Genomic DNA, 27,370 nt, shown 5'->3' on the forward strand with positions numbered 1-27,370 from the left:
GAGTGTGGGAGCTCAGAGGGGATTTCGCCATCGCAGGCCGGGCTGAGACATGGGGTGGAACCAGCTAGGGCTAACAGGGAGGGACGTGGTTCCTTTTCTAGAAGCGCTTGGGGAGAGCACAGAAGCATCCGAGTGCCCTCGGTCAGTGGCTCTCAGCCTTTCCAGACAACTGTACCCCTTTCAGGAGTCTGATTTGTCTTGCGTACCCCCAAGTTGCACCTCATTTAAAAATGACTTGCTGACAAAATCAGACATAAAAAATACAGAAGTATCACAGCTCACTATTGCTGAAAAATTGCTGATTTTCTGATTTTTACCATATAATTATGAAATAAATCAACTGGACTATAAAAACGGCACTTACATCTCAGCGTGCAGTATACAGCGCAGTATAAACAAGTCAGCGTCTGTATGACATTTTAGTTTGCACTGACCTCGCTAGTGCTTTTTATGTAGCCTGTTGTAAAACTAGGTGCATATCTAGATGAGCTGACGTACCCCCTGGAAGACCTCTACATACCCCCAAGGGTACACCCAACCCTGGTTGAGAACCACTGCCCTAAATGAGCCTGGACGCTCAGCCCATGTGCCGAGGCTGTGACTGGCATTTTCTCCCCTGGACCCTGCTGCGGTACTAACACCCAGGCTCTCTCTTGCTAGGTTTGAGCCTGATTGGAAGCCTTTCCTGACCAGCAGGGAGTTATTCTGGCAGGACAACACCCCTGCCAGGAGACAACTAAACTACCTTCTCCAGTTCCATATGCTTCCCTTTGGACTGAAGAGCTCGGGTATCGGTCTCCCCCTCCCCAAGCACACCCTTTGCTCGCGGTTAACTCGCGGGACTGTGGGGGCCCACTGGGCATCAGAAAAGCCCCTCCATTACGCAGCCACACGGAGATATGGAAGGTGCGGGTGGTGCTAGGATAGAAATATGCCAGGGCTCATCAGAGCTGGACCGCAGGATTTCCTGGGTAGGTGGTCAGGCTGGTGGAGTGTCGGCTTTGCTCCCTGGATACGACTGTGTGAGGATGAACGTGGGGAATGGCGGAGATGAAGGAAGGAGGAAACTCTTTAATTCCATTCTCCAGCAGGGCCAGTAGGCCCATGAATAGAATTGATGAGTGCTGTACTGTTAAAGCTTCCATTGCAGTCCACGGTCATAGTCCCATCGACCCCCTCAATGGGCTGGTATCGGGGCCCTTAGTTCTGAACCGTCCCAGCGTGTGTCCTGATTATTTGTATGCTGGGACACTTGATGGAAAACCTAGGCAAAATATGATCCCTGCCCTAAAGAGTTTGCCAACTACCTGGTGCAGTGACATGGGGAGTGAAAGCCCTGGGCAGCAGGGGGAATAGGGAGAAGGAAGGGCAAAGGCTACAGCAATAGTTTCCTTGGGGCAAGGGGCTGCGTGTTTGTCCGGGCTCCCCTTGTGCAATGTGTTGTCCATGTCTGTGCCACTGTATAATTAATAGAGAGGTCTGACATTTATCTGCTCCAGGGCTTGTCTGTACAGAGACACCGTGCACGGCAAGCTGGGGTGTCAATCTAAGCCCGCTGGGTGCTCAGTGGCTGTATGGACCCTCCTGCCGCGCATTCGAGTTCCCTGGTGCGCTTTGGGTACTGCAGTTTGAAACAGCAGCAGATCAGAGCGCGATGTGGACATTGGAGTGCATGGCAGTGCAGGGTCCACGCGGCCACGTAGCGCGTGGCAGGCTACTGCGCTATAGATTTACACCCCAGCTTGCAGCGCCCTGAGTCTCTGGGTAGACATACCCAGGATGTGGAGACTATTTGGCAAACAGGAGGAGGAGCGGATGAAACCAGGGGTCGTGTCTTCGGGAAGGGATCACTTGGCCCAGGCAAATGATTAAGAAAATAAGAACAGCCAAACTGGGTCAGACCAAAGGTCCATCTAGCCCAGTATCCTGTCTTCCGAGAGTGGCCGATGCCAGGTGCCCCAGAGGGAATGAACAGAACAGGGAATCATCAAGTGACCCATCCCCTGTCACCCATTCCCAGCTTCTGCCAAAGGGAGGATAGGGACACCATTCCTGTCCATCCTGGCTAATAGCCATTGATGGACCTATCCTCCGTGAATTTATCTAGTTCTTTTTTGAACCCTGTTATAGTCTTGGCCTTCACGACATCCTCTGGCAAGGAGTTCCACAGGTTGATTGTGCGTTGTGTGAAAAAATACTTCCTTTTGTTTGTTTTAAACCTGCCTGTTCATTTCATTTGGTGACCCCTAGTTCTTTTGATCTTGTGTTTATTGTGTTCTTGTGTCATTGTTTAACCTCTTTCTCCTTTCCGTCCAGTTCTCCATGCGTTCCACACATTACAGCTCCTCCCGCAGCAGGAGATGCCAAAGTCCATTGAGCGGTAGGGGGCTGGGCTGGTGGCTGTGTGTCGGTGGGACAATGGTGGGTGTTAGTGGTGGGGAAACCTCAAAAAAGGGTTTAGCAGCTTGGTTTGGCACCTTTGTATCTGAGGCTCATTAAAGTTCTCCCATTCTTACCTCCCCTCCAATCCATCCCCTCTGCTGACACCCTGCTCCCTCTCCTCGCCTCCCAAAAGGCCCCTTCTACTCTCCCTGCAGGCCCCTCTAGCTTGCCGTTCTGGGCCGCCTTGGTGCCCAGGGCATCAGAAAGGTCACTAGCCGCTGCCCTGTAATTTCTATTACACCCTGCTCTCTCTCCTCCTCCCCCATCACCATCTACCTCCTCCCAGGGCGGGGCCGCTCAGGGCACACAGAGGTACGTGCATATGTCTGTGGTGCTCGTCCACTACTGGCTGTGAAGCATGGTCCGTCTGCTGGGCATCTGTTAGCCACTGGATTGCTTCCCTCTTCCACCAGTGCCTTCTGGCCCTTCCAGTACAGACTGTGTTACCATGGCTGCCTCCCCCTCCACCAGCTTAGCCAAGGCCACACGCAAGTTTCTTAGTATGCTGGGGAGACTCCATGCCTTGCTCCTCTCACTGGGGCATGGCCCACATCCAGCCGAGCGGAGTGCAGCATCCCTGTGTTGCAGGGCTAACCAGGCAATAGATGGGCTTTGTGGGTTGGACTGGCAGCGCTCCGTACCTTGCCAAGCCCGCTCCTGGTATCTGAGCACAGCAGGAGCAGCTGAATTCTCCTGGGGCCGGGCTGAGTTCCAGGTTTCCTCTGCGCTGCAGTCGCATGGCGTTGTTCTGGGGAGACCCATCAGTAGTCCAGACAAGCCCTGGGTGATATTGCTCTAGAGGGGGAGGAACTGGGCCGAACAGGGCCTCACATGCATTCCATTGGCTCCTCTGTCCAGTCTTCGGTGCCGAAGGTGCGTCGTGGTCGGCAACAGTAACTCCATTCGTGGCCGAGGCTTCGGGGCAGTGATTGACTCACACAACATTGTCATCAGGTACCGGATGCTCCCTGGGACCAACACACAGAGGGGAACCGATGGCTTGATGTACACGTGCTTAGCTCTTTTTGTATAGCCAGCTTGACCCCTGCGTTCAGGGAGCCTCATGACCTTGGCCAAACACACAAGTAGACGCCATGGTTGTCAGAATTCACAGCCTCCAAAATTGCAGGCCTTTTCTGTGGGTGCTCTGTGGGTACAGCTGCACTGTAATAAAAATCCTGTCTGTACTGCAATTTTTAGCCCCACAGCCCGAGTCCCGCAAGCCTGAGTCAGCTGACCTGGGCCAGCCACCCCTATGCTGTGGGTCTTTTATTGCAGTGTAGATGAATCCTTTGACCTCTTCTATTTGCTCATTCAGTAGAAAGGAGAATGGTCTTGTAGTCAAGGTCTTGCTTTGGGACTCAGGAGATCTGAGTTGAATTTCTGGCAATGCCATCGATTTCCTGAGTGAAAGTCACTTAATTTCTCTGTGCATCCATTCCCCATCTGCAAAACGGGGCTAAAATCATACTGCCTTCTGCCACCCTTTGTCTGCCTTTATGTAGCTTTTTGGATCATGGACCATTTCTTACTATGTGTGCATGCATTGCCTCGCACACTGGAGCTGTGATATCAATTGAGGCCGCGAGGTGTTGTAAATAACAAAGTAGTAAAGTAAAATAAACCCCCACACGTGAACAAGTCTGGCCCTGGGTTCCATCCGGCAGTGGTACACGACCTGTTCCGTGACAACCTGTATATCTGGCATGCTCTCAGCACTCTGCCTTTCACCCCTCAGGTTAAACAATGCTCCAGTGAAAGAGCACAAGGAAGACGTGGGTGAGAAAACCAGCATCCGGCTCTTCTTCCCCGAGTCTGCGCTGCCTAACCCTCTGGATAACAATGACAATGAAACGCTGATGGTGCTCGTTGCATTCAAGAGCCTGGATTTTATCTGGGTGAAGGAAATGCTGCTGAAGACAAGGACTAAGGTGAGGCTTCTCAAAGGGCTATCGGGAGGTGCTCGGCCAGGTGGCATGAGATAAGAGTGAGTGAAGAGGTTTCGGGGCTCTCTTGTGCTCTTCCATATCACGAGGTGCACATAAGCAGCCTGCCACGAGCAGTGGGGTGACCCCAAGCTTCTGGTCCAATCTGGCTCTCAACTCATCCGTCATTAAATGGGAAGACTGTCTACATGGGAACTAATCCTAGAAGGCTGATGGCATTGGGAGCAGGAGAAGGGACCAGACTTTGCCATCCTTACTCAGCGGAGAGTCCGGTTGATTCTAATCCTGTAGCCAACTGTTACTCAGTGCGAACATGGGCAGCAGAGTCTGGACAGCACCAGGGTAGATGCAGGCTGGGATTTCGACAGTCAGGCACCCAATTCTCATTGAAATTCAGTGGCAATTGGATGCCTCACTTTCATTTGCACCTTTGAAAATCTTCCCCTTAGTTACTAACCACTTGCCTGTTACTTGTTGGTACTGACCTGTCTTGTCAGGTTACTTATGTCTGCTACCTCCACGCGATCTCTCTGTGCTAATTCCTGTAACCATTGTTATGTATTCATTTCTTATTTGTACTAACCACCTGCCCTCCTATGCTCTGCTGCTTCCTAATGAGTCAACAGGCTGGGATATTGCAGCTGGATCCAAATCTCTCTCTCTCTCCCCTACAGACTGTACAGGGGTTTTGGCGCCAGCCTCCCAGTGAATGGAAGTGGAATGCCTCTCACCTGCGGATTCTGCACCCTTACGTCACCTACGAAGCAACATACAAATTGCTTCAGCTGGAGAAGAGGGGCAAGGTATGGGCCTGACTGCCTGGCAGGGAGAAAGCTCCAGGATGCTACTTGCCTCCTTTAACTCTGTGCCTTCTTGCTTCACCGCAGTACAGTACTGCCCAAAGCAGAATCGCAGAAGGAGATGGAGGGGTGGAGGGGAAAGTCCTCTTTGACCATCCAGTCCATCTGCCTGCCAGAGCCGGGTGCATGCCTTTAGCAGGATTTCTGTTGCCGTGGCTGACCTTGCTCTAAATGGGCGACGGGGGTTTCTACCCCATCCACTGGGTCTGTGTCTGGATGTTACTGACATTCAGCCTAAATTTCCCTTTCTTAATTTCATCCCACCATTCCTTGCCATGCCAGGCTGAACAATGTCTCCCCAGCTTGATCAATGCTTAGCCAAGCTGTGTGTATTTGGTTCTTCTCTTTCTCCATCAGATGGACCCATACTGATAATGGGCTTCTAAGGAAGAGAGGAATTTAGGTTTGCATCCCTTAAAGCAGTGAGGTATGCAGGAAAGCTCAAGTCTAATCCTGGCTCTCTTGTCAACTCCTTCTGTAGCATTAGCTTCCCCACTCATTGGGGGCACCGAGGATTATCTAGTTAATAAGTATAATCATTCTTTGTCTTTTGTCCTGATCCTCAAAGCGCTTTGCAGCCATTAATTAATTCAGCCACCACCACGAATTAGGGACGCATTGTAATTGGCATTTTCTGAGGGGGAAGCTGAGGCAGGGTGTCTAAATGACTTGCCCAAGGTCAGGCAGTGATTCATAGCCAGGGCTGGGATTGGGACTGGGACCCAAGTCTCCAGATCTCCAAACCCACGTGCTACAACGTATCCTCGCTGAAAGTGCTACTGTCCATGCGGAAAGTGCGAAGTGTGTTCTTAGAGACCGGAGACCGGATGGTGTTGTCGGTAGCTACCGGTGAGGTGCTCTGCTCTGGTTCGATGATGATAACAGTCGGCTGCGTGCGTGTTCCCTCTGTGTGCTGCCCCAGCTCTCCGCAGATAGCTGACACAGCAGACCCCGAGAGAACCCCCAAAGACCACAGACTCTAGTAAGGCACCTGGCCAGGTTTATTGTCCAACGAAGCGCAGTAATAGTTTCATGTAGACTCTACAGGACATACTACGAATATGTGCCCCCGGCAATGGACACAGCTCACTCCACTGCCCCCTAGGCTGGACAAAGATATGCGCTCCGGGACCTATTTTTATACAGTTGCCGGACAGATTACTCATCCCTCCTGACGTACTGAGGTACAGCCCCTTGACTCATTAGGGTGCTGTCTCCCCCTTTGATCATGCTGGTTCAAACAAACAGCTCTGTCCATCATGCTGTCCTTTTGACCCTGTCTTTGGGATGCACCTGCCTGTTCCCTGTTATCTCTGGGAAGTGTCCTTGTATCAGGATGTCCAGGTGCCATCTTGGCACACGTTCGTTCCTCTTATTACTACTTATATCATTAGCGCGTGCTTTCTAGGAGCCCTTTTCTTGCCATGTTCTGCAGTTAGGGCCTGCCTCTGGCTCACAGCCCAGCTTTGCTTAGCAATGCCTGGAAGTACTTTGGTTCAGGCTTTAGGCCTCAGACCAGGCCTCTGATACAAGGGTTTATATTTCAGGGCCTCTTACTACAGATGTTACGTTGGCTCCGGAGCTGAGCTTTGTAGCTGTTCTGCTTGGTCTCATTTATTTTTTTTTTAATGCAGGTGTTCGTTTGTGAAGGCTGGTGTCGCCTTTAAATGACTGACGCTGGAGTTTTGTAGCTTTTAGGCTGGAATTTAATGCACGGGCTCGAATTTAGAACGACCCTAACACGCCAACCAGAGAGAGTACATACCCAGACAAGGCATACCCAGAAGTTCGATAGGGACAGATTGCATGCTTGCTCAGTCGTATATGCAGGCCTGCAGTGCCTGCTGGATTCCTTCCAGAAGCTCATAGATCTCCACTGTGGTTAACATTTGACTTTTCCAAAGGCACCGTTCTCACTACAGGCCGCTCTGCTCTGCCCAGCGTCACTTTAAAAAGTTGCACCTTGTGGTTTTGTCACAGAAACGGCAAGACCTGTAAACTCCGCCCTTCTGCCTGTCTTGGTATTTTTCTGCCAAGTGGGGAATGGAGGGGGCAGTTGGTCCCAGAGGTAGCCAGGTTGCTTGGGGCTGGTGTGGTAAAAGTTGAGACCAAAATGCATAATGCAATTTGAAAATGTGTCATATCCTTTTATCCAGAAATATTCCACCACCGGAATCATCGCTTTGAACTTAGCCCTCCATATCTGCCACGAGGTTAACATCATAGGATTTGGGTACCCTGACAAGCATGACAATACCACGCCAGTACACTACTACGACACGGAGCATCTGAGCCAGGGCGTGGTAAGATTATCCTCGTTCTGTTAACCTGTTCCTTGTGATGCCACCCGCTGGGAGAGGCTGGGACTGGAGTAGCTGGCAGCCCCCCGCGCTTGGTGCTTCTTCATCATTCCCCACTGCGACTCCTCTTGGGAGAGGCTGGGACTGGAGTAGCTGGCAGCCCCCCGCGCTTGGTGCTTCTTCATCATTCCCCACTGCGACTCCTCTTGGGAGAGGCTGGGACTGGAGTAGCTGGCAGCCCCCCGCGCTTGGTGCTTCTTCATCATTCCCCACAGCGACTCCTCTTGGGAGAGGCTGGGACTGGAGTAGCTGCTGGGAGCTTTTTGAGAGGACTTCAGGTACAGACTCTGTCCACTGCAGTACAGCATTTGGAATGGCAATATGGGCCCAATCCAGTGTCCATTGAAATCAACGGGGGTCTTGCTATTGATTCTGAGAGCTGGTCTTCCCTCCTGTTGCCTTCACTGTCTTGTTTGTCAGTTCCTCCCTGGTGCCCATCGTCATGCTCAGGCACCGGGGCCTGCAAAGCCACCTTCCTGATCTCATGCAAATCCCCGCTTAAGTCTCACTTTTTCCATGCCACCTGCAAGAAATTAGCCAGCTGAGCCATTCATTTGTTTAAAATACAGAAACCCAATCACCCTTATCCCGCCATGCTGCATAATTGCATTACTGTAGTGCTGTTAACCCTTGCCATTCCTGACCCTTTTCCTTTCCTCCTGTCTTTTTACCCCCTTTAATCAAAGTTATATCATTAATAGCAGTGGCACCTGGAGCCTGTAACTGAGAAGGGGCCAGTCTTGTGTGGGCACTGTACACACACTACAAGAGACAGTCCCTGCCCAAAGAGCTTACAGACAGGATGGAAAGACTAAGGATGAGAGTGGAAATAGAGAGACAAAGTGACTTGCCCAAGGCTATGCAGTGAGTCACTGGCAGTGCTGGGAATAGAACCCAGGTCACCTGGTCCCCAGTTTAATGCTTGAAGCATGGCACCATACTGCTGTTAGCTTGTAAATTTCATGGGGTAGGGATCTTTGGTCAGATCCCCTGCTGGTCTCAATTGGAGTCGCTCCATTGACACTGATTTACACCAGCTGTGGGTCCGGCCTGCTTTCTGTCTGTGCTGGGCAACATTCAGCACACACTTCTGGGTGCTGTAAGAAATGATCCATAACAACAGCACTTCTCTCTGCAGTTTGTGATGCACAACATCAGCGCGGAGCAGGCGTGGCTGCTGAAAATGATGGAGCGGGGGATGATTTCCGACTTGTTGCGCCCTTCCTCCTGGTCCTGGGGCCCCTGAGTGGGGGTGACGCTGCGTGATGTTCCAGGAGCCGTTGCTCCATGCACCAGTGTTGGGCCACGGTTGGCTTTTACTCTTGTTGTTGTTCTGATCTGTATCGGACAGGGCAGGCGTTATCCTGTTCTGTACCTGGTGGGCAGTAAGCCATGGTCCTCCGGCGTTTGACTGCATGGCCTTTGCTCTGATGGCCTGCGACCTTTGCCTCTAATCACTGATCCATGGCTTCCTTGGTGGAGGAGGAAGAGTGCCATATGGTGCTTCCCACACCTTTTGGAAACAGCCCTCCCTGCTTTGCCTGCTAGTCACTTGTATTAACCCTTGACTTGAGAGGTTAAGGCCCCGCATTAGGGCATTGAGGGGTGGTCTTAAGCCAGGTCCCTTACAGTTCTCAGCCCCTTTCTCCGGAGCCTCAAGTGAAAGGAGCTGGTCCCGTTGGCTTGGAGAAGGACTCTGCCGAACCCTCAGAGGATCCGGTATCTCAGGTGATCTTTGAAACGCTGGGGAAAGTTATTGGCAGTGGGACCGTGCTGATGAGTGTTTCTGTTTGGAAATAAAGACAGAACTGGTTCTAAGTGGGCCTGGGAGTGTCTCTGATTGGCACCAGGGTTATAGGGAGGGGTTGTCTGGAGGGGACTAATGTGGATGACGGTACGCAGTGTCACTACAAACTCTTTGCTGCTCCTGGATCTACAGTTACTGCCCCCCTTCTCTGCACACTCTTGATGGCTTTGCTTGCCCCTCCCAACCTGCCATGACTGCATAGCCACCCCCTGCCCCATTGCTCCCCTGCCGGAGCTGGGAAGTTGCTGGCCCGTTATGCCAGAATTCCTCCTTCCGTCAAATCTCACCTGTAAAACTCCTGTGCACGACTGGCTCAGACACCAAAATCCCCCCACTTACTGCTTCCTTCCACCCTCTCCTCCAGGCCTCCTTCCCCACTGCACACTTTCCCCTGCCTCCTTCCAGTGCTCCCTCACTGCCACGTTCACCTTTCCGCAGCCCCACTCATTGCTGGGCTCATCTTTCCCCATGCCCAGTACAGCTTCCACACCCTGCTCGCTCACCTTTCTCCAGCCCTCACTAGAAAGCCTTGCCTAGGTGGGGAAGGTTTCTTGGTGTAACCTGTCCTATGGGGTGAGTTTAAACTGATACAGTGATCCCAGTATGTCCCGGGGTGGACACTTTGATTTGGGTACAGCTATGTAGCCGGTAGACAAGGCCTTAGCCTCCTCCGTCCCCTCCCTGCAGCTAGTGTGCAGCGCTGTCTGTGCGGCTGTCTACGCTCCATTTCTCCTTGGTGACTTCCCTGGCTTTGACTCTGCTCCATCTCTGCCCCAGCGTGTCTCTGCATCTCACTTTGTACAGCGTTAACTTTCTTCCTTTCGGTCCTACTTCTCCCCTGCAAGCCAAGCCGCTGTGTACAGACGTGTACCCTGTATCCATCGAACTGAAACGTGTCACCGCGGTGAGTCTGTACGATTCAGAACGGAACCAAAATGGGGGAAGGTGCCCTGTGTCGGGGGTGAGGGGGAAGAGCCTGAGAGGTTGGCTGCTAAGCTGAGTTTGGGGATGAAGTCGCTGGTAGGCAGAAGGAGAGGGCGAAGAATGGCTAAGCCGGGGATTCGGACTCCCACAATAACACGGATGCACGCCGGCAGAGCTGAGTCAAGCTGCCAGCCTTGGAGGAGGGGAGGTGGGGATCTGTTAGCAAATGACGGGATGTGTTTTATTTTTATTGGTTTAAGCATTGGCTCCAGGTTTGGCTCGCTGCGAGGGCCCCACAGAAACAAAAGCTAGGGTGCAGAGCGCCTTTATTCTAGAGGAGATCTCAGTGCGTCCTCTTCCCTGGGCAACAACTCCTCCCACCGTGCTCCTGTGCTCCCCCCAATGAAGCAGCGCGCCCGCAGTGGCTCTGTCTACCATGACTTACAACTCCCTGCTTGTACCTGGCTTATTGCACAATGGAAACTGGGTAAACGACAGAAGGGCTTTATTGAATAGGCAGCACTAGGGAGGTAACCTCCCTATGAAACATAGCCAGGGATGATCCAGGCTTTCCTGCCATAGCTGGGCACAGTCAGGGAGAGGGTAGAATCCAGGAAACCTTGTGATTGTCATTGTTGGAGGCCAAGAATAGGGCAAATGCATCCGACGTGGGAAGATTCATCGAATCATAGAGTATCAGGGTTGGAAGGGACCTCAGGAGGTCATCTAGTCCAACCCCCTGCTCAAAGCAGGACCAATCCCCAACTAAATCATTCTCCTTTAACTTAGTGCTACTGCGTTCATTTCAGAAGGTCACCGGTCAAATTCCTTGTAAGGATTCCTCGCCAGAGGCCAGATTCAAAGCCTGCTGAAGTCAATGAGAATATTTCCGCTGACTTCCGTGGGCTCGGGATCAGACCTTAGGGAAGAAATTCTCCCCTGCAACGTGGTCACCAGTGGCAGAGGCATAGAGAAGGCACGAGCAACCTCCCCTCTGTCCCTGCGCTAGCCCGAGTGCCGGTGTGGGGCTGAATCTGGCCCATGAGCTCTGGAGGAGGTGGCCTCTGTGTAGCTGAGCCTGTTCATTCCTCCCCCCTACACCTTCCCCGCAAAAGATTGCCAAGCAGGGCACAGCTGTGGCCCTGCCAAAGACCAAGAAGACTGGAGCCGAGCTCGCCTTTGCCTGCCGGACGCCCACAGTGGTTTTCTCCCCCGTTGCTTTCCTGCCCACAGTGATTTCCCTGGAGAAAGGAGTGTCGTACTTAGCACCGTGTACAGAGGTATTTATAATTCACTCTGCCTGGGCAGACTTCTTGTCTCCATCTCCGCATCCTCTGTCGAACCACCCACCTCTGCAGCTGAGCACTGCAGGAACAGACACAGCACGGTCCGCTGCTCTGGGGCCTTGCCGGGACACCCAGCCCCCCCAGCACTACCATGATAGACGAGACCCATACAGGGGAGACCCGCCTTCCTCCCGAGGCCACTGTGACCCAGGTGGTGTCTTCCCTCCCACTCCGCCCTCGCCATGGAGAAGAACTTCAGAGAGGGGTCAGCCAGACATTCCTGCCAGTCGGAGCAGCTGCAGAAGCAGCCAAGGCAGAGACCTGTGGCCATTCAGACCATGTTCTCGGGTTTGAACTGGACTTGCTCTGGCCCGTGCTGACTGGCTCTTTGCTCCAATCCTCTCCCTCCCGCACCGTCTGTTCCCCTCAGCTTCATTCCACACCTGCCCTCTTTCTCCCTTCTCCTCTCGTTTCCCTTCCCTGCCACGTCCCTTCGCTCTTCTGATCCCCTCCCAATTAAAACCACCCACGCACCAAAGCCACGTCCTTGTTCCCTCTGCTTGTGCTTTCACCCCCTTCCTCCACCCCGTGTGTGTCCTGGCTGTTTCGATTGTGAACTCTTTAGGGCTGGCCCGGTCTGCTACTCAGCAGAGCGCCTAACGCAACAGGGTCCCATGCTCGGTTGGGCCTTAGGCACTCCTGTCATAAACATGATTAATAATAATAAGGACCAGTATGTGAGCCATCCCCTGGCATTCTGGGGTAATGCAATTGAAGAGCAGTGTGATGGTTCAGTCTGAAGGAGCACCCTGAAACAAACGACTAAATCTCAAAGGGACATGTTGGTGCACCACTTCAGTCACAAGGAGCGCTGCCTCATTTGGTCTCCAGGTGGCAGGATCGTTCATTCTCTTCTCACACCCTAAGGACAGGTGAGGTGATAAATGTTCTCAAGGAGGAAAAGGCCTTACCAGTGCAGCCACTGATAGACAATGCAGGATCTGGAAGAGTGTGGGCTAGTGGTTAGCGCATGCAATTCTCAGCGAGGGCTCCTGGGTTCTATTCCTAGCTCTGCCACCGATGTTCTGAGTGATGGTGAATAAGTCATATAATCTCTGAGCCTTGATCTCAACTACAAAGTTTTGCCAGCAAAGCTGTGTCAGCCAAGAGTCTGGGAAAAAATCACATACACCCAACTGTGATAGCTATACCGGCAAACGTCCTGGTGACAACGTAATGAGACATCCTGCCGGCATAATTTATGTCGTTCGGGGAAGTAGTTTAACTATGCTGGCAAAAGAATTCCTTTTGCTGGGATAAGCTGCGTCTTGTCTTGGGGTCTCTGACAGTCTAGCTAAGCCAGTACAGCAGTTGTACAGCATTTGTAGTGTAGACAAGCCCTCTGCAAAAGTGGGGATAATAACACTTCTCTGTTTCACAGGGGCCTTGTGCCCATTTGGGCCCATCTACATGGGGGCCTCCAGGAAATTAACCTAAACTGTGAATTTGAAGTGGATTAGTTAAACCGCATTAAACCCCTGTGTGAACAACCTCATTCAGAATTAATGTGGCCTTAATTTGGTTTAGTTTAATTTTTTTAATGGGGTTGAATGCGGTTTAACTAATTCACTTCAAATTCACACCTTTAGTTAATTTGGATTAATGTTTCTGGGTGTCCCGGGGTAGAAAAACCTTTAGTTAGTATTTGCAAAGTGCTTTGAAATCTGTTGGTGAAGTCCTCGGACAGGGTATATTTATATCAGGATAGGAAGAAATGGTCTGAATGCAGCACTGCCAGGCTTGATTTTCGACTCTTCCCAAGAACCAGCATCCGAGAAGGCACAGTGTCTTAATGCTGGCATGGCCAGAGCCGCTCTATCCTGGTACAAATCACGTCTGTAGGGCTGTCCAGGATTGGGGGAATGGAAGAAGGAGGAAGACATCTAACAGCCTGGGGCGGGCAGCATGAGATGAAGAGCTCTCAACTTGGCCAACAGCTGTAGATACATCTGAACAAACAGCAGTGTTTAACAAAGTATGGGCCCAATGCTTTGTGCCCTAAGTGCCATCCCAGCCAGGTGAAAGCTCCTTTGTGCAAATCCACACCAGCAGTCTCCTTCCGACTGGGTCACTTCCCAGCCCCACCCAGCGTGTTTTGCTCCCTGCACATGCCTGGTACCATCCTGCTCGTTTCCGGCAGACCTCTGCTCTGCTTGAGATGGGAGCATTGTGTAATGCCGGTATAACCTCCCCCGCTCCTCTAGTCTGTATGGTACGACGGGCAGGCAGAGGTTGTGGGGGTAAACCCAGTGCCAACACTGGATGCACCTAGTGCATTCAGATGTATTAGTGTGTGGGATGGATGTCTTTTCTCTCCCAGGAAAGATGAGTTCCAAAGGGGTGGGTTTCCTTTTTATTCCATCTTAAGCTGAGGCATTAAATGATTGCTCTGATGGGACCCAGGCACCTCTGGGCTTCTTGCCCAGGAGGTCATGCTTTCCTGTAACTTCCTCTTCTTTACAAGCAACTGAACGGAAGAGTGTTGTTCTCAGAGCACGCCTCAGAGCTGCCTTGTTTTCAGTTTCACTTCCCTCTCCTCCCTCTGCCGTTGGGAGGAGCACTGATGGTGGGGTGAGAGTCTTGCTAGAGTCTTTTATTTTCACTTATGGTTCTCTCCACCGGATGGTCACCTCCTGAAGATGTTCGGGAGAGCAGCTCTCTCCTTTCCAACCTGCTTTGTGCTGTCTTTGGCCACACTTTTCCTGTCGCAGTTAATGGCCAGCAGCCTCAACCCCTGTGTGGAGGTACGTGATCTCTAAATAGCCAAAATCCTTTTGTTTCTCAAGAGCAGCTTTCCCCAGCCTGTGTTATTGGTGTCTCTGATGTGCTGAGTGTTCATCTTCCTGTGGGGTGCGTTGTCTTTTCCAGCAGTATTACGCAGCTTTGCAGAAAGCATTCGCCACCATGGAAATCCTGGACTAAACCAACTCTCAGCACCAGAAAAAGTAGCTTTGACCTATTTGAGCTTTGTTTCCATAGGCTTGGTATTGCTGAGGTGCAGTTATTAACCAATGGATCCCATTCTCCTACAGCAATAGACTCAGGCCATGCCTACGCTACAAAATTAAGTCGACCTAACTTTCGTCAGCATACAGCTGCGGCAGTAATTACATTGCTTGTGTGTGTTTGTTCTTTGTTCCCTGTGTCGGCGGTGCGAGCCTTCACCAGGAGCACTGGTATCGATTGGAGCGTCAGCGTGGGGCATTGTGGGATGAGTGCTGAAAGCCAGTAACCGTCGACATAAGCACTGCGGTGTCGACACTGACGCTGTGTCGACCTAACTGCATCAACCTTGATTCTACGCTGCTCATGGAGGTGGAGTTATTAAGTCGGCGTAGCAGTGCAGGTGTGTCGGCGGGAGTGAAATTTAAGTGTGAACACTTCCATAGTTAGGTTGACGGAAGCTGTCTTGGGTCGACCTAACTCTGTAGTGTAGACCAGACCTCAGACCTTGTAGTATTACTACTGTAAGCTCTGATATTTGAGGTTATTACTGTAATACGTTGCAGAGTTGGTTTTGCAGCCACTGGTCAGCAACTTGTTGCTGAGTTGGTTGTTTCCAGGCGTTACTTTTATAAATAAATGAGTGCTATAAGAAATAAAGTTAAATGTTAACTTGAAGAATTAAGTTTAATGCTGATTTTGGATTATTACTGGCTGAGAGTATATCTGTTCCCTGGTGTGTTACCAGCGTCACAAAGAATCTGGTCTTTAAAAGCTCTGGTCCAGATTCACCACTGATATAAGTAGGCACATCCCAGTGGGCTTGCGCCTCATTACACTTGTAATTATATTGGTTATTGGTTTAGGAAGCAGAGATGCTATTACTAGAATAGGTGCAGATGCTTGGACTTCCTGTTGCTCAGTGCGGCCCAGAGGATCTGTCTGTTACAGAGATATTTAGTCTGCACTCGATAGTTTTCTAATGGTTTAACTTTCCGGCACTTTGTGGAATCTAGATGTTGATCTGTGGATTGGCTCTGTGAATATTTGCAGGAGATCACCAACGTAACTTACAGATGCATGGAGTTGAACCTCTCTGGAGTTCCCGCTGAAATCCCACCTTCCACCCAGAACTTGGATCTGAGTTTCAACCCACTGGAGTCACTGACCTCAAATTATTTCTCAGCAGTCCCTGCACTGAGGTTTCTGGACCTCACTAGGTATGGAACCTTTCACACTGGTGTTGTCCTACTGGATGCAGACAGGGCTTTTGCGTCACACTGATTAATCCTGTTTCAGACTCGCCAGTCCACTGACACGGGGACAGGCACTGTTATTTTTGCCCTCTTTGCTCTTGTGTCTGTGTGTCTCAACGGGTGATTCTGTCTAAAAAAGGGTTCTAATCCTGCACCATAATTTAAGATCGTGCCCAGTGCTGTCACAGGGGTACTGTTCTAAGGTGCAGTTCCTGCACTTCATGTCACTCGTGTTCATTCCTTGGGGCATTTGGTTTTACTACTTCTGTTAGACTGTCAGAGACAACTCCACGAAGGGATGATGGGCTGAAGTCCCTTCCTTCTTGTGCATCCGCAGCAGAGTTGTTTCCTGAGTCCCAATCAGCGACCCCTTGTTTTGACAGCACATGGGCAGTGAAGCGGTTGCACGGGTGTCACTGAGGACATAACCTGGAAACGATTGGAGGGGAGGGGGTCACAGAAGTAAGTGAAGCCCTTATTTGTCTTTCACAACCTGCATTATGGGTGAAAATGCACAAGATAGATAGTACCCCGTGCAAGTGTCACGTGGCAGTGAAGAAATGGGCATCTTTTTAGTGGCAAATAGGGCACGTTTGACCTGGAGATCACCTAGAGACAGTAAATGTGGAGACCCAGTGACACCACTCCTACAGAGCTGACCTGCACTTTAAAGATTCAATGGGAATGGTGAATTATATTAATAATAATGATTACTATTGTTTACATAGAGGCATTGGTACCCGTGGCACTTTACAGACATGTCAGAAGAAAAGCTCCCTACCCCACAGACCTGGCATGGTAATTAAGACCAGGTTCTTACTGGCACATCTCCTCTGATGATGGAATTCTCTCCAGCTCCGATGGCCCATTTCAGACTCTACACCCACTAGAGCCTCACATGAGATCTGAGCTGTAGTTTTAAGTGGTGCCTTTGGCCTTGCATCAGGGATATCTGCTTTGGGATGAATTCCGTTCTCAGCATAAGAGAAATCCCACACCGGGTCTGAGCAATTGCTGAATGCTGCTGGGCTTGTCAAGGATATTCCCTTCTAAGTTCAGATAGCTGTTTACTGTGCCTGTCCATGGGTGCTGGAACTAGGGGTGCTGCACCCCCTGGCTTGAAGTGGTTTCCATTATATACAGGGTTTACAGTTTGGTTCATAAGCTTTCGTGAGCTCATGAAAGCTTATGCTCAAATAAATTGGTTAGCCTCTAAGGTGCCACAAGTACTCCTTTTCTTTTTGCGAATACAGACTAACACGGCTGTTACTCTGAAACCAGTTTGGTTCAATGGCTCTCAGCACCCTCACTACAAAAATTGTTCCAGCACCTCTCTGTCTGTCTCCCTCCAGCCCAATGAGCTGTTTCAGGGCTGATCTACGCTGATGACTAGCATGGGCATTGCTAGTTCTCTCAGGGGAGTGGAAAATCCACTCTTCTGCGAAACATAAATGCCAACTGACCCCTGGGGTAGACAGCGCTAGGTTAACAGAAAAGTTCTTCCATCAGCCTAGGCCTTGTCTACTCTTGAACTCTCCAGCAGCCCAGACGTGTCAATGCAGCGTTTCAAGTGTAGACGCTATCTGTGCCAATGGGAGGGGTTCTCCTGTCAGCGTAATTAATCCACTTCCCCAAGAGGCAGTAGCTGTGTCCACGGAAGAATTCTTCCATCGACCTACCGCTGTCTGAGGTCAGCTGAACTACGGCGCTCAGGGGGTGGACTTTTCACACCCCTGAGTGCTGTAGCTGGGTCAGTCTAGTCTATAATGTAGACCAGTCCATAGCTACTGCCACCCGGTAAGGCGCATTAACCACAGCGAGAGGAGAACCCCTCCCGTCGCGACAGTGAGTGTCTACTCTGAAGCGCAGTAGCATTTTAAGTGTAGACTGAGCCACAGCATTAAGGTTTGGAGGTTCAGGGTGGAACCCTGTATCCCTACACGCTAATCCCTCACTAACTCTCCTTGCTTAGAGGAGCAGTCGGCCTTTCCTTCCCCTCCGGATGCTAGGAGCTGAAGCTGTGTTCTATGTTGTTCTAGGGACGGTTTCCTTTAGACTAGCAATCAGAGCTCAGACTTCATCTAGGACTAAAATAGGTGTACCTGACTCCTTATAAGCCTCCGCTGCTGGAACTAAAGTTCCGATTGAGCAAAGTATTTGAGCACATGCTTAAGTACACCCCCTAGCCAGCAAAGCACGTAAGCCTGTGCTTATCTTTGCTGAATAGGGACGGACTGCTCAATCCAGACCTAAATCCTTTAGGCCAAGTGGTAGAGGTTCATGTGTGTGGTGCTGAAGCTCCTGGGCTTAAATGTGGCTGTTGAACCAAGTGGGATTGGTTAGAGTGTATGGGTCATATAGGAGATTTGGTGATGGAGGCAGTGTTCCCTAGTGGATGGAGCATTAGACTAGGACTCAGGAGACCTGGGTTCTGTTCCCAGCTTTGCCACTGGCCTTCTGGGAGACCAAAGGCAAGACACGTCACCGCTTTGTGCTTCCGTTTCCCCATCTGTAAAATGGGGATAATGATACTGTCCTCCTTTGCAAAGTGCTTTGAGATCTATGGATGAAAAGCACTATAGGAGAGCAAGATAGTATTATTATTATAAAATGGGTATTCAACATGGGGTTTCAACCCCACTAGACCTTAGACATTCAGGATGAGGTTCCCTAGGGGAGGTTAGCTTTTAACCCATACTAGGAGTATGTGGGTTATTTTCTACATTTCATTCCTGAATCACGTAAGAGGTTTACGACTCTGCTATTGTTTCGGGCTGTGGCATTTTTAGTATGTTAGTTCAAGCGATAGAGGCTCATGCTTTTAGCACTGAAGGTTCTGGGTTCAAATCCTGAAGACTGCCCCTAGCAGATTCAGTCACATACAACATTCCGCACCCTGATATAGATTTAGGGTCTTCCCATGGATTGTTGGTAACTCCGCGGAACTCTTCTGAGTTTAAGGTTTCCTTTCGTTCCAGAAATGAAGGCTGAGATTGTCAAAGCTCCCTGAGGAAATTGTGTCCAGTTCCCATGAACATTAACTGGAATGAGGTACCCAGATCTCCTAGGTGCCTTGTAAATGCTCAGCCTCTGTTTTAAGGCCTTTTGGTGGTGAAGAAACCCTGGAATGTCAATGGGTGCTTTTGATTAGGACTGTCAGGTGGTAAAGGAAGCCTGCACCCTGCCTCACTGTAGACGGCTCTGTAAATCCCCTGCTTTCAAATTTAATTCCAGATTTAGGCAGGGCAGAAGAGATGTGAGAGATGTGTTCTATGTGTCAGCATTCATTTCCTTTCCGCTAAGCTGATTTCTTTTTGCCTGGTTGGGCAGGTCTGCATCTTTGGGCGATAATACTGTGCTCACACATAGATCTGGTGTGATAATATTGCCCCAGGTTTGATAATGGTGTGTCTGCAAAGCTGCCTAGCTTGGTAATGCTCCATACCCATGTGCACCTGGCATAATGACACTGTGTCTGCACCCAGTGCAGTAACGCGGTACCCATATGCATGTGCGTGTGTGTGACAGAAGTGATAATGCTTCATGTATATTGTTCTCTTTTCTTGCGTAACAGGTGTCGCATCCAGACAATTGAAGACTATGCTTTTGAGGATCTTCATAACTTGCTCACCTTGATTCTGACTGCAAATCCCCTCTGGCATCTGGGTCCAAAAGCCTTCTATAGTTTGACATCCCTGCAAAAGCTGGTAGCTGTGGAAGACAACATATCCTCGCTAGCTGACCTGCCCATTGGACACTTACATACTCTGCAGGAACTGAATGTGGCCAAGAACAATGTCGACTCTTTGAAGCTCCCCAAATATTTCTCCAACTTGACTTTTCTCCGATTCCTGAGCCTTCAATCGAATAAGGTCTCATCTATCTCCACAGGAGACCTGGATGTTTTGCAAGGAGAGAAGGGGCTCAACCTAACATTAGTGCTTTCTATCAATGATATAAAATACATTCAGCTGGGCTCCTTTGAGGGGATTCATCTTCATGAGCTGTCTCTGAGGGCTTGTTTTGAGAACACCAGTGTTATGAAGGTTGGCATCCAAGGCCTTGCTGGCTTACAGGTCAACAGACTAGTTCTTGGAGAGTTCAGGAACATTCGGAGAGTGGGGGACTTTAGTAATGGGCTCCTGGATGGACTGTGTCAGGTGCAGCTTCAGGAGTTTGTGTTCATTTGCTTCGAGAGGTTTTATAATTGCACAGACACTCTCTTTGACTGCCTGGTCAACACCTCCATTATTCGGATGGTGGATATCTACCTCAACCAGGTGTCAGCGGTCCCTACTGCCTCCAGACTACACCAGCTGGAATGCAAGACCTGCAAGTTTAGTGAGGTGCCTGCCCTGAAGCTGTCCTCCTTCAAAGAGCTGAGAGTGCTTCGGATCACCAAAAGCAAATACCTCACTGGCTTCCTGCAGACATTTGTGGATCTGCCTAACCTGGAGGTCCTGGATCTGAGTGAGAACCGGCTCAGCTTCATTCAATGCTGTGCCTTTTACCTGTCTGGGACCCCAAAGTTGAAGCACTTGAACCTGAGCTTCAACTCCAAAATCAGCGTGTCCGGAAGCTGGAATGTCAATGAGCTGGTGTCTCTGGACTTTCAGCACTCGAAGCTGAATGGTCCTGGCTCCTTTCCTGTCTTCCTCTCCCTTGGGAAACTCATCTACCTTGATATTTCCTACACCAACACTCATGTTGAGTCCCAGTGTGCGTTCTGTGGCTTAGAGTCCCTGCAAGTGCTCAAGATGGCCGGCAACTCCTTTAAGGGCAACAACCTGGGCGACAGCTTCATGAAACTGACCCAGCTGCTCACCCTGGATGTTTCCAGCTGTAATTTGATACAGGTGTCTCTGAGCGCATTTTCTACCCTTGGTAAATTGCAAAAGCTAAACATCAGCCACAACAAGCTGCTGACCTTTGACCACCTGGCCTACAAGCCTCTCCAGGCCCTCACTGTCCTGGACTTTAGCAGCAACCAGCTGACTGTCTTGACAGAAAAGGCTCTGGAGAGCCTGCCGAGCAGCTTGGTCCACCTGGACCTCTCTTGCAACCTGTTTGACTGCTCCTGCAGCCACCTGAGTTTCGTGAAGTGGGCCAAGGAGCACGGGGAGCTGCTGTGGAGCACCGAGCTGATGGTCTGCAACAGCCCCGAGCACCTGAAGAATGTGAGTGTGCTGAACTTTGACCTCTCCTCCTGCCAACTCAGTCCCGTTCTGATGGCCATCTATGTGGGCCCGGCCCTCGCTGGAGCTCTGTTCTTGTTCCTCCTTTACAAATACTACTTCAACCTGTACTACGGGCTGGTACTGCTCAGCGGATGCCGGCGGTATGCGGACAGGGATGACACCTACGACGCCTTTGTCATCCACTCCAGCAAGGACATTGAGTGGGTGAGACAGGAGCTGGTCGAGACCTTGGAGGGGGGAGTGCCCCCCTTCCACCTCTGCCTCCACTACCGGGACTTCACGCCGGGGGTGCCCGTTGCCTCCAGCATCATCCACGAAGGGTTCCTGAGCAGCAGGAAAGTCATCGCGGTCATCTCCGACCACTTCATGGAGAGCAAGTGGTGCAGCTTTGAGCTTGAGATCGCCCAGTCCTGGCAGTTCGTGGAGGGCAGAGCTGGCATCATCCTGATTGTCCTGGAGGAAGTGAACAAGGCGCTGCTGAGGCGCAAGCTGGGGCTGTCCCGCTACCTGCAGAGGAACACCTACCTGGAGTGGAAGGACAGGGAAATAAGCAGGCACCTCTTCTGGAGGCAGCTGAGGACGGCCTTGCTAGCTGGCAAAACAGAACCAGGAAGCGGGGGAAACTAATGGGAACAAACTGTGATGGTGCTTCCCCGTTCCTTGCTCTCTCTGCCTGGCCCTGGCTGAAAGCCGGGGTTCATGAGCTGGGTCTCCAGGAGTTGTTTCCTTTGGAGCTGGAGGAATTTAATTCTTCTGAAGTGCAAGAGTGGGGACCCAGTGAAACTGTAGGCCAGGGTGGGCAAACTTTTTGGCCCAAGGACCACATCTGGGTATGGAAATTGTATGGTGGGCCATGAACGCTCACGAAATTTGGGGTTGGAGTGTGGCTGGGGATGAGGGCTCCGGCTGGGGGTGTGGGTTCTGGGGTGGGGCCAGAAATGAGGAGTTCAGGGTGCGGGAGGGGGCTCCGGGCTGGGGCAGGGGTGCGGGTGAGTGGGTGAGCTCTGGGGTGCAGGAGGGTGAGACCGAGGGTTTGGAGGGTGGGAGGGGGATCAGGGCTGACGAAGGGGTTGGGGCATGGGAGGGGATCAGGGGTGCAGTCTCTGGGTGGCGCTTACCTCAAGCAGCTCCTGGAAACAGCGGCATGTCCCCCCTCTGCCCCATCCACAGGCGCCACCCCTGCAACACCCATTGGCCCCATTTGCTGGCCAACGGGAGCGGCACTTGGGGCAGGGGCAGCGTGCGGAGTTCCCTGGCTGCCCCTTATGCATAGGAGCCAGAGGGGGGATGTGCTGCTTCTTCCAGGAGCCGCGCTGAGCAGGTCAAGCTCCCGATCCCACTCCCCGGCAGGAGCTCAAAGGCCAGATTAAAACATCTTAAAGGCCAGATGCGGCCCCTGGGCCGTAGTTTGCCCACTCCTGCTCTAGGCCCTTTGTTCAGCAGCCTCCTCTAAGGGAGAGCTTGCGAACTAAGGTGTCAGGTGCAGCTGGGATGCTTCCACATGGACAGGCTGGCCTGACGGCCATCGGTGGCCACAGCCATTCCAAGCTGGTCTGGCCTTGGGATGAGAGGCAACAGCCCGGCGGTAGTGCTTTCATAAGGGGACGCTTTTGCCTGGGATTCAGTCCACTCACAGTGTTATGGGCAGGGGCAAGTAAGCTCTTTTGAAGAATTGGCCCTGACCCTCCAAGAGCGGCCGCTGCAGAGCATTGGTGGTAGCTCTCCGGTCCACAGCCACCTGGCCCCAGCAGAAGGTAGGGCCGCAGGGGGCCTGCCCTTACTTCCACCGCTGGCATAACGGGCCCTACCCCAGTGGAAGATCAGAAATAACAGCGCTCTGCTCTGCCTGGCCTTGATACACCCTCTCCTCCCCATTCTGCTGGGGCAGGGGAGGTGTGACTGGGACAGGAAGTGAGGTCTCTGCCATCGATGTCACGGCTCAGCCCACGTCTGAATTTGGGAGCCGGTGGGATGAAGTGGCCTGTTGACACAGCGACATATGGAATCACTGTCCAGCGTTCCGCTGTTAGGTTATATGGGGTGGATCCTTGATCGGGAAGTTTTGCCTTTCGTTCAATGGCAGCGGCTTTGGCCTTTAGTATAATGCTGTAGCAGAGCTTAGGCCTGTAAGAAATGAGAGGAAGGGGAGAGGTGCATGGCTGAATGCAATGGAGAACTGTATATGTCCTACTGTTGGGAGAAATAGGGGCCAGCAAAGCCTACAGCCCCCCCGATTGACTAGGAATGATGGTGGCTGTTAGGGGGCTTATTCCTTCACCTACTTCCTTCCCTGGTCCTTCTCGCATGAACAAAGAGCAACAATACCCGAAGTCCAAAGGTGCAAACAATTCGATATTTATTGGGGTGAACTTCCAGCAAGCATGATTCCAGTTTCCTTCCTTAGTATCCTCCTTCCCAGCTCTGACACCACAGAGCCTTACACCTGTGTCCCTGTTCCCATTCCTGCCCTTAGCCAAACATGATTCCAATTTCCCCACTCCCACTCCCCCTTTTAGCAAAACATGATTCCAATTTCCTTACCCCTATTCCCTGTTCCCATTTCCCCTCTTTAGCAAAACATGATTCCAATTTCTCCACCCCCATTCCCTGTTCCCATCTCTCCCTTTAGCAAAACATGGTTCCAATTTCTGCACCCCCATTCCCTGTTCCCATCTCCTCTCTTCTCATTAGTTCCATAGGGCTTGTGGGGACCACCTTAGCTGCCATTCCATTTCCAGGTACCACGGTAGCTATTACACAGGTGCTGGCCTCCTAGTTGAGCATTTTGTATTCCCATACACATCTTCCCCCCCGAGGTCAGCCTTTTGAAGCCATCCCCCACCCACATCATGAGATTTTTCTGTTCATTAAAACACAACAATGCTAGCAACAAGACAGACACCACAAACAAACAACACAAAACATAGATCCATGGTATTCTGAGTTATTCTTCCGCTGGCGCCAGCTTGCTTGTAGAGTGTCTGAAAAACAAAAGAAACAATTTCCACCCCCCTGGTGGGGACAGATTATTGCTTAATAATAATACCACTTTCTTTTACAAATTTCCTTGCTAATTGCAGGAAAAACAGAAGAATTACCTCCAGGCTGTCCTTATTTTGTTCTATAGTCAGGCTGTTCTATAGTCAGGCTAGTGAATTACCCCACTCACTGGTCATTTATGAAATTCATGAGGTGGTGTACCTCAGTTTCCCCTCTTGTACAACAGACCATGTTTGCAATAATTTCTCTGCTGTACCAAGCATTAAGTTTATTCTCAGGTAATAGCTGAGAGACAGCTTCAGATTTTAGCACTGTGCACACACACACACATACACACCCCTTAAGGTTACGCTCTTGGGGCATGAGTTACCCAATGGAATCTTGCTCTTTATACAGCTGGATGGAAGGTTTTGGGTGTGAATCTGAGAGTCAGTCCAGTTTGACTATGGTGTAACCCTGCTGAAATCTGTGACGTTATCCCAGCGTAAACCAGGCAGGGTCCCGTGAGGAATCAGATTTATCATTTAGTCAAAATGATGGCCTGATTCTCATCTCACTCAGGTGCAAATCAGGAATATTTCCACTGAAGCCAGGTGTGAGTGAGATCAGACTCACGCCTTATATTTGCAGAAGCCTGCTCCCAGGGAGGACCCAGTCTCAGTGGGTGGCTTGTGCTGGCATAAGCCCAATTCCCTTTACCTCCCAATGTGCTGTATCACTACTCACCAGTGACACAGTTACCTCTCTAGTGTCTTTGTGTTTCAAGAGAGGAACTGTGTGCAAAATACTCTAATAAAACTGGACTCATGCTGCATTTGCATCGTGCAGTGAGTTTCTCTCCATTTTGCATTTGCTAAGTACTGTTGCAGTCATTTCCAGAGTGCTCTGTCTCTTACTTCAGGCATTACAGACAGTCCGGGAGCGCAGCGGCTTGTCAAACAAACCTGTCTCCTCGCTTTAGGGTGGAGGCAAACCTGTCTCCTCGCTTTAGGGTGGGAAACCAGAGGAGGGGTTCTGCACAGAGGAGAGATTTCAAGGTGCAGTAAACAAGGGCATTTCTCAAGTTTCCTCAGTTCAAGGCTAAAGAAGAGCGCAGAGGACGAAGTAAATATAAGTCTGGTTTTCAGCAGGTACAATTTAAATTAGAAAATGAAAGGGGACAAATCAAATGGCGTGGGAGTTACTGCTCCTGAATTGAATGGCACTGAAGCTGCAGGTCTCTCTCTCTCTCTCTCTGTGTCTCTTCTACAAACAATTCACGGTGTAAATGTATTGCAGGTACAAATCGCAGTGTCCTATGATTCTTGATTATCATTGTAATGACGGGTTTCTGAAAGCCTGCAAGTGGTCCAGGGAATGATAATAAGGGTGCATGACAGACGTGTTGTTTCGACGGTGAGGGTTTGTTGGATATCAAGCCAAGTTTGGCAGAATAGTTACTGGGGCTGTGCTTGTCAGAAGCGCCTAGATCCACACTTTAAAGGCAGGCCCGTTAACTGCCATGCCCCTCCACTCCAGACACGTGGCATCGCCCATACAGACTCAGCTATGGACCTGTGGCCCCAGGCTACCCCAGTTAGATTGTCCTGCTGGCTGTGAGTGCGTGGGAAAGCCATCATTGCTTCTGGAAGGGGTAAGCCAACAGAAAAGGCCAGAGGCCGGAGACAGGCTGTGGCTCTCTGAGCATTCGAGACAGCGTCACACGCAAGTTTGAGGGTTTGTTTGATTGTTTTGTTTTGTTTTTGCAAGTTGGAAAATTGTCTATCCCCTCTCAGTAAGTGTGACTGCTGTCCATGGTATCACACGGCTTCAGCAGTGCTGCGCTTCCAAGAACATGGCAAGTTCATTTCCCTTGCTGAAGAGAGTGGAGGAGACAGTAGACCCCTGCGTATGGTAGCTGCTTCCTCAGTGGCTGGAGTGAATTTCAATTCTGGGGGATCACAGGGTTTTTTTATGGGCAATACCAGTGCTGTTACGTCAGGGAGCCTGTGTGGCTAGCAACATGAGCTTCCCTGGATAGACTCCTGACAGCAAGCAAAGGTTTACCAGCTTATCCATTGCAAATGCACTAAGCAACCTGCAGCATGTGGGCCAGAGAATAGCATACAGAGTAGAGCTGGTCAGGAATCAGGTAGAGCAGGGACTGAACGTGGGTCTCCTACATCCCGGGTGAGTCTCCTAACCACTGGGCTATTGGCTATGCTGGGGAGTCTCTCTTTTTTCTCCCTGTACCCTTTTCCAGGCGAGCAGCCAGAAGGGCCTGGGGTCCTTGCTGAAGCCATGACAAGGACAAGTAAATTTTGCTTTCCTTCTCACAGAGCAGCTCCAGCTTTGCCTACACTCCTGGTGCATCTCATGAGAATGGAGGAGAAGACAGTCCCGCTAGCACTGCAGTGCCCGTCCCAACACCCGGAAAGTATTTTGTGCTTGTGGCATTTGGGCAGGAAAGGCTGACCATCCCTGTTCTAGATGGTGCAAGTAATTGGTGATGAGCTGGTTACAGAGCTGACCATGGACGCTTGAAGGCAACAGGAGCTTTGCCATTTACTTCAGCGGGTGCAGGGTCAGGGGCTGAGTTCCCATAGCGTTCCCCATTGAACCTAGGTTCTTAGGTCTCATCTCCATTGGGGATTTGTATCTGGATCAGTGCAAACACCTACTGTGGACTGGCAAAGCCATTGTTTGCATGGTAGGTGTCTGTCTGTCTGTCTGTGTCTCTCTCTCTCTCACACACACACATGGAAATTTGGGTTGTCTCCCAGAGGATTGTATTGCCCATGTATCCAAAGGAAGTGGCAAAAATAGTTTGGCAGGCCTGACCCCCAAAATGCTAAGGCCAGCTCGGGCTGTGCCAATCAACAATGCACAGTCAACCCATGGAACTCTTTGCCAAGGATGTTGTGAAGGCCAAGACTATAACAGGATTCAAAAAAGAACTAGATAAATTCATGGAGAATAGGTCCATCAATGGCTATTAGCCAAGATGGGCAGGAATGGTGTACCTAGCCTCTGTTTGCCAGAAGCTGGGAATGGGCGACAGGGGATGGATGACTTGATGATTCCCTGTTCTGTTCATTCCCTCTGGGGCACCTGACATTGATCACTGTCAGAAGACAGGATACTGGGCTAGATGGACCTTTGGTCTGTCCCAGTATGGCCATTCTTATGTTCTAATCATCACTGGGAAGGTGATTTCTCTAGTAAGATCTCTGATTTGAGCCAGGCCCTTGCAATCATGAAATATTTGTGATCTCCAGGCTGTAGAGAAGAAGTTACACAATAAGAATC

At 50.8% G+C, this 27,370-nt stretch overlaps 2 protein-coding genes across 3 annotated transcripts; both read left to right on the forward strand.

The window, feature by feature from the left end:
* Positions 1 to 2,176: 2,176 nt before the first annotated feature.
* On the forward strand, positions 2,177 to 9,615 carry LOC102931294 (CMP-N-acetylneuraminate-beta-galactosamide-alpha-2,3-sialyltransferase 4-like). The gene is made up of 6 exons (XM_027819675.3): positions 2,177 to 2,380; positions 3,301 to 3,396; positions 4,181 to 4,373; positions 5,063 to 5,191; positions 7,405 to 7,551; positions 8,747 to 9,615. Exons 1-6 carry the CDS (start codon positions 2,361 to 2,363, stop codon positions 8,852 to 8,854), a joined length of 693 nt encoding a protein of 230 aa, XP_027675476.2. The 5' UTR covers positions 2,177 to 2,360; the 3' UTR covers positions 8,855 to 9,615.
* Positions 9,616 to 13,552: 3,937 nt separating this feature from the next.
* On the forward strand, positions 13,553 to 25,025 carry TLR4 (toll like receptor 4). Of its 2 annotated transcripts, none has more exons than XM_007057276.3 (3): positions 13,553 to 14,429; positions 15,682 to 15,848; positions 19,459 to 25,025. In XM_007057276.3, the coding sequence occupies exons 1-3, from the start codon at positions 14,325 to 14,327 to the stop codon at positions 21,707 to 21,709; spliced, it is 2,523 nt and encodes an 840-aa protein (XP_007057338.2). In that variant the 5' UTR covers positions 13,553 to 14,324; the 3' UTR covers positions 21,710 to 25,025. The 2 variants fall into 2 exon arrangements, with proteins under 2 accessions (XP_007057338.2, XP_037735927.1); XM_037879999.2 differs by lacking the exon at positions 13,553 to 14,429 and adding an exon at positions 14,442 to 15,031 and having other exon boundaries at positions 19,459 to 22,012.
* Positions 25,026 to 27,370: the final 2,345 nt, after the last annotated feature.

The sequence above is a fragment of the Chelonia mydas genome, chromosome 16 (assembly GCF_015237465.2).
Source record: "Chelonia mydas isolate rCheMyd1 chromosome 16, rCheMyd1.pri.v2, whole genome shotgun sequence".
Taxonomy (NCBI): domain Eukaryota; kingdom Metazoa; phylum Chordata; order Testudines; family Cheloniidae; genus Chelonia; species Chelonia mydas.

Bases quoted from the DNA above. Each gene is read 5' to 3' on its own strand.
- LOC102931294 (XM_027819675.3), top strand. From the start codon at position 2,361: ATGCCAAAGTCCATTGAGCG. The intron at 2,381-3,300 runs GTAGGGGGCTGG...TCCTCTGTCCAG, and splicing joins ATGCCAAAGTCCATTGAGCG to TCTTCGGTGCCGAAGGTGCG. The intron at 3,397-4,180 runs GTACCGGATGCT...TTCACCCCTCAG, and splicing joins TCACACAACATTGTCATCAG to GTTAAACAATGCTCCAGTGA.
- TLR4 (XM_007057276.3), top strand. From the start codon at position 14,325: ATGTTCGGGAGAGCAGCTCTCTCCTTTCCAACCTGCTTTGTGCTGTCT. The intron at 14,430-15,681 runs GTACGTGATCTC...GAATATTTGCAG, and splicing joins GCCTCAACCCCTGTGTGGAG to GAGATCACCAACGTAACTTA. The intron at 15,849-19,458 runs GTATGGAACCTT...CTTGCGTAACAG, and splicing joins AGGTTTCTGGACCTCACTAG to GTGTCGCATCCAGACAATTG.